A 6892-nucleotide genomic window follows, 5' to 3' on the forward strand; every position below is an offset into this window, starting at 1 on the left:
CCTAATTGTTCCCCCTCCTAATTTTAACGTTTCCGAATTTTTACCCATTCCGCTTCTTTGGTTTCTGAATGAATACTATTCAGAGTTTTGGATTTCTGATTTATTCCTTATTTCGAATTTTTGGTATTCCTAAGTTGTACCATTATGTATTATAACCAGTGCCGGATCATGGGGAGGGCTTGGTGGTGCTGAAGCACCGGGCCCCACGCTAGGGGGGGCCCCCTTCTCCCCAAGAAAAACATATAATATACAGTAAAATAACTCGCTTATAAACAAAAATAATAAAGTCCTAAAAAAAATTTTAGTAAAATTTTTTCAATTAAATTCTTGAATTTTTTTATCATGAACTAATTTTAAATGAAAGTAAAATGTTAAGTCCAGCCGCCTTAAAGGGGCCCCAACGTTATTTTAGCTCCGGGCCCCGAAAGGTCTTAATCCGCCCATGATTATAACCCATTCTGAAATTTTACCTTTCTTAAATTTTATCCGTTCCGAAAAATGAACGGATCCCTGTGGCACATGGGGCAATGTATTATTATTAATAACGATAAAAAAAACAAGAAAATCCCTCCATGTCTTTATTTTTCCCTTTTTACTACATTGTCAAAATTTCGGACATTTAATCAACTCATTAAATTAAAAATTTTAGCTTTTTTTAGATTTACTTGGCAAACTTATATTTCAGGAGCTATGATGATTGCATATATAACGCTTTACTTGAAAAAATTTTTTGCATCGTAAAATCATGCGATCATATATTCTCGTATAATCCAGAATAATCTTATTAAATCTTGTATAAAATCTCATGTAATCTTGTAGCCTAGTGTAAACGAAAAATAAAAATGGCCAAACCCATCGATTAGAATATATAATTGTTCTGTTTCAAACTGAAGAATATTTTCACCTTTATTGCACTTTACTCTTAAGAACATTTTTTCCATCTAAAAGAATTTTTTTCATGACTGTTTTTGAATAAAATAACTTCACGCTGTTATTTTTAATGTAAAATAAACAAATCTTGGTTTCCACCAGTGACATCATTCTATTTCTACTGAAGACTTTTTTTCTAAGTCTTATTATAATACCTGAAACTAGCCATGAAGTAATACTTTGAAGGTTACAGGGTGGCATTACAGAACTAAACCAAACCAAATGAGGATTTGTTGGAAACCGAAAAAAAATTCTCTAAAATTAAAATCACCATTTAAAGATAAGACAAAAGTTTATTCCGAAATGGCGTGTGGCTGATTTAAGCCTAAACAAATTTGATCAGAAACAGTTATTTATTTTCGAGGAAACAGACGTATAAACGGACACATAAAATGAACATGGTCACAAATTGGAACTGACTAGGCTGAGGATTGTGATAAAATATGTAATCTTCAGTTTAAATAAAGTTTAAATTATAAAATTACTTTCTAGATATTGAATTTCTGAATGAGGATGCAAAAGTTATGATCTAAAAAAGTGAACCAATTCCAAGTAAATTGTCTAAGAATTTTTTATTTAAAATTTAACAAGTTCTGAAAATCGATTTTCAGAGAGCGATTGAAAATCGAATTTTTAATTTTTCACAACAATAAAAAACTAACTTTCGAAATATAGAGAAGCTAAAGAAGAATCATAAATGTTTAATACAAAAGAATTATTCTGTTTCAAGAAAATGAAAATTGAGTGTAAGACTACCGCTCTGAGATAGACGATTTATCGGGGAAAGGACTATAAAATGAAGACATTTTTTTTAACGGTAATAATTAAAGAATGTGTTGTGCGGAGAAAAAAAAATTATGACTATGGTATAATATTCCGCTAAAATTTAAACTAAAATTTTAATTACATGTTTTTATTACTGTATTAAAAAATGAGAATTTGAATAAAAATATCACTATAATAAAGACAATTTATTTGTTAATAAACATCTACAAGTCGAGTCCACCAATTTCAGCTATCTTCGAAGACAATCAAACTAAAAGAAAAGATTCCAGTATGGTGATAAAAAAACGAAATTTCCTCATTTTTCTAAAGTTTTACCCACTAATAACAAAGAAAACATACTATTATGAAGCAAATTTGATTTTTTTATGCACATCTATATGTCAAGCTCTTCAATTTGAATCATTCCTAAAAGAAATCGGACTAATGGTTCAATGATTAATGCGACGAACTAATAGCTATATAAAAAACACGAAAAAAACAAAGGGTGATAAGCGATTCTGCTCGAATTGCTGAGGGTAATCTCGGCATGCACAAAAAAGAAGCCCGGCAAGAGTAAAATTATTGATCACTAATTTTTTATTCTAACCTAACTCATTTTCATTTGTTTTCATGCCGAGATTATTTCCAGCATTTTTAGCTGATACAAGTTTTACTCTTTCTTTTTTCTTTTAACAAAACCTCACTTTTTTATTTCTCAATCTTTGATAACAAAAATAATCAGAATTATAAAAAAAATGATTCTATGATATAGGAAATTTAAGTCTGTAATCTCCATCCACATGCCAAACGCTTTAATTTGAGCTATCTTCGAAGATAATCGATCTAAAAGAAAATATCTTTTAGTATTATATTCATATATTTTATTTTATTTTATTTTTTATATTTCTTTATTAACATTCTACTCCGAATACTTGTTACAAGAAAATTATCCAACACATTTTTATGAAAAATGAAAGTTCCTCGTTTTTCTCAATTTTCAATATTTGATTAAAAAAGAGCAGAAAGACGTAACTATTTTGTATTTTACATTGAGATGCCAGGACGTTCAATTTAATCCATCTTTGAAGAATTTGAACTATTAAGAAATCTTCCATCTTAGCTATATGAAAAACTAAATTTTCACATTTTTCTTATTTTTTAATCTTTAATAACATAAAACGTTAGAATAACAGAAAACAAATTATTTTATATACAAATTTTCATGCCAAAACTTTCAATTTGAGCCATCCCTAATGGAAATCGGACAAATACATAGGAAAGCATCCAACATAATCGTTTAAAAAACAAAATTTCCTCATTTTTTCTTACATTTCAATCTTTGATAAGAAAAATATCAGTAAGACGTACCCAATTTTATTTTTTATTGATTGGTTGTTTTTAGCCATGTTCGAAGAAAATTGAATGATTTTCAGCATAGTATAAACGCTGCTCACTATTAATATTTAAATATATGATGTTGTCAAATTAAATATAGGAAATAAATAATTCAAAATGCTCGAAATTTGTTCAAGTTTTTACTAGAAAAAATAGGGTTAGCAAATCTTTTAGTCTAGATCAAAAGAAATATAACTATTTTACATGAAGAATTAGAACTTAAAAATAATTAGTATTCCACGATATTTGGATTCAGAATTTGGTTAATTTCGTCTACTTTGTCCTGAGCCACGGTCTGGAAAATGTCTTGTATTTTGTAAGTAATGAAATTCTTTGCCACGTTTGCGACAACTTTAACCGCAGCATTCAAAAATCTGTCACTAAAGTGACCCTCAAGTTCCAAATCATATTTGCTGTAAAAGAAAATGTTTTAAAGAATACTGTATAAATTAATTATCATAATTTGATGCAACCTCGGATTTTGCAAATCTTTAAGCTCTTGTTGTAAGTAAAAAAATTCCCAATCAAAGTTCACATCTGGTTATAAATCCAAAATTAGATTATTATTATTACAATTAGTCGCTGCCTTATCAAATCGTGGAATTGATTGAGCATAAATGGTTTTTTTTTTACTTCGCACAAGCTTTGATTGCACTTTAGATAACTTTGAATAAAAAAATAATTCCTTGATAACTATATATATAAATCTTTCCCTCCGTGTGTTTGTTTTTCTTATGTCAGACAAATGATTAGAATCTTTTAACTCTTGTCTTTTTATTTTTTCAGATGCTGAATTCACTTTACTGATTATTGATTATTATCGACAAAAACCCCTCTAGAATCAAAGCCAAATTAATAATTACAGAGCTAAAAACTAATAAATAACTTACCCGGGATTTTTGAATTGAACATTCTGCAATTCAATTTGAGCAGTATCAAAATCTAAAACGAAGACGAATTGGAACACTGCATCACTCACTTGCCCATGGACATTTCCCTTCCTCTTCACGACCAAGTATTTGAAAAGATATTGATAATCAAACTGCAAATTGATTAAATAAATTATATAACAAGGTCCAACTCAAGTTTTGGAAATAAAAATGCGCAATAAAATAGAAGTTGTGATCAAATTGTAGATTTTCTTACAGTCAAATCCTTCCATCCTACGTTAATTTCTACGGTGAGTTTCCTATCAGAATAGGATAAGTGAGATTTTCCTACTCTTCTTACGTGTGAAAGATGTTGCAACCACCCGTTGTTTAAATCAATTTGTCCTTTGAAAACTCCTGGCTAAACAATAATTGATCAAGGTGATAAAAATATTATCAATCTTAAGATTAGTTCTACTACAATTGAGATACAAAGCTTATTAGATAAGTCCCTTAATTTACAGGGTGTCAACTTGTCAGGAAAATCTTAAAACCCAGGATTGTAATATTAAATTTCCCAAAAGAATTAGAACTCATTCTAAAGCTAATTCTTCCCAGAAGAATTACAATTAGAAATATAACTTGGAACAGAGGGTTTTAAAATTCGGCTTTGAATAGCGATTGAAAATTGAAATTCTAATTTTTGGCAACTTATCTCTCGAGATATGGAGATACTGAAAAAGTATAAACAATGTTTCTTTCAAAAAAATTTTTCTCTTCCGAGGAAATCAAAATTGAATCCTTTTGCCACAATGTGCATTCAATTTTTTGATAACTTGGTATGCAATAAACTCATTTTCAAAAAAAAAATTAATTTCAATTATAATTCTAAGCTGTGATATACAATTTTTGAACAGAAATATAATTTTAAGTTTTGGTTAGGGGGTTTCCGCGAAGAATTAGAATTTTTACTTTGAAACGAGGAATTTTAGTAAAGAATTATAATTTTTAATTTAGAAAAGTGCATTTCAGTAATAAAATATAATTTATACAATTGGGGTACAGAATTACAGTCAATAATTATAACTTTTACTTAAGAACAGAGAGTTTCAGTAAATAACTTTTGAAAGAAGGTGGCAACTATATTTCTAATTTGAAACAGGAATTTTGAAAATGAATTTAATTGTGACTTGGTATAGGGAAATTTCTTGAAGAATTATAATTTTGATTATGGGCAGGAAATAAATGAATGAAATATAAAAAATCTCAGTAATTAATTATAATTTTAAATTTGGAAAAATTATTTTTATTTTTATTTATAAAAACTGGAGTTACCAAAAGCATTCCTGTTATAAATCAAAATTTATCAGAGTTACTGTATTTTAAAATTATTTTTATCAAAAAATATGAACAATTCGAAAATTCCGAAAAAGAAATATAAAAAGTGCTAAAAGCGTATTTGTTGGTATTTCTCTTACGCTTGGAAAAACGTAGACTTCTACCTGAAATGATGAGGATAATTTGTGATAAAGGCCATGATAACTTTGTCGAACTTTTTAATACGTTCGATTACAAATTATTATTACAATTATTTCTTATTGCTGTCTTTATTGATCATTAAAAATAATTGAAATAAACTTCCCTATTTTCTTTAAAAAATATCGAAAGCATTTTTGTCGCTTTTCCAAAATGCCGATTTGCGATTTGAAAAACTCGAAGAAAGGAATTTTGCTAAATTAACATACATGATTAAGAATAAAATTTCTAATGAAGGTTGAAGAAAAATGTTCAATTTATGTGTATGATAAAACTGGCAAAAAGAACAAGTTCATTTTTTCTTGTTCTATTCAAAATTTGATTCCAATTTTTGATATTTTTGAGTCCATGATATAAATAAGTTTAGTTTAAAGTCAAAGCTTAAGGGATTTTCCATATTTTCCATATTATGTTAAAATTGGTTTTCGTTATTCATCAGCGGTTAATTCAAAGTTTTCAGTTTTTTTTAATTCAATTTTTCTTTACAAAATTGTCACTGATTGGAAATATACTGATTGAAGTGTTCATTTTATAATTTCTGTAAACTAAATGGCTTACAAAAATCTACAAATTTTAAACATTCGTTATATTTTTGGAAGGTGTACACATATACAAATTATTATTTAAATACATTTTTTAGTAAATGTTAGATTATTGCCCTTTTTTAGAAATAAAATGAAATTATTTAAATAGTTCAAAGTGAAAATGTAGGGATATCAGGTAACGAGAGGTTACTTCAACTTAGTCGTACAAACATATACGAAAAAAGCGATTTTTAAGAACATCTTTAAGTGCATTGAATATTTGAACAAATTTATTTTTTAAATCTTAGTGCCTAAATTGCAATATTTTAATTAGAAATATAATAAAATCAAAAAAATAAATAAAAAAAGCAGCCTGGATTGACATTGAAAAAAGACCAAATTTCGTAAACAAAAATTTTAATCGTGGTTAATGAAATTTTAAAGAAAATTCTAATTAAACTTCAATAATCAAGTTTAATTCTATCTTGATGAATGATTTATTCTTATTATTATTATTAATCGGTGGGGAAGGAAGTAATGTAGGGAAGTGGCTATAGAAGCATTAGAAGGATCTGGAATTCTCGTGTTATTTATTTAATCAACACGTTCGTTTCGCAACATTGCTCCGACCCAGGTTGCTGATCAGTCTCTCTAGTTTTTTTATGTTTTCTTATTATGTTTTTATGTAAAAAAATTGCAAGAACAATGTCGGATTATGTCAAAAGGGCGAGTCACATTTTTAAGTAAGAATAAGAAGCTGCTAATTTTAAATAATTGTACGAGGGTAGTTCAATAAGTCCTTAGAATGACCAACAGATGGCGCGCGAATCGCTCCAAATCATCTGTTTTCAGTCAGCACCACTCCCGACTAGA

At 28.0% G+C, this 6892-nt stretch overlaps 1 protein-coding gene across 1 annotated transcript in view; it reads right to left on the reverse strand.

Moving 5' to 3' along the window:
- Positions 1–3290: 3290 nt before the first annotated feature.
- LOC117174937 overlaps positions 3291–6892 on the reverse strand; it is a 7681-nt gene continuing 4079 nt past the window's right edge. The window contains exons 3-5 of the mRNA XM_033364396.1: positions 4237–4380; positions 3981–4132; positions 3291–3503 (exon numbers count right to left, since the gene is read on the reverse strand). Coding sequence (XP_033220287.1) covers positions 3320–3503; positions 3981–4132; positions 4237–4380 — 480 coding nt within the window. The 3' untranslated portion in view covers positions 3291–3319. The remainder of the gene's footprint in view (positions 3504–3980; positions 4133–4236; positions 4381–6892) is intronic.

This window comes from Belonocnema kinseyi, chromosome 6, assembly GCF_010883055.1.
Source record: "Belonocnema kinseyi isolate 2016_QV_RU_SX_M_011 chromosome 6, B_treatae_v1, whole genome shotgun sequence".
Classification (NCBI taxonomy): domain Eukaryota; kingdom Metazoa; phylum Arthropoda; class Insecta; order Hymenoptera; family Cynipidae; genus Belonocnema; species Belonocnema kinseyi.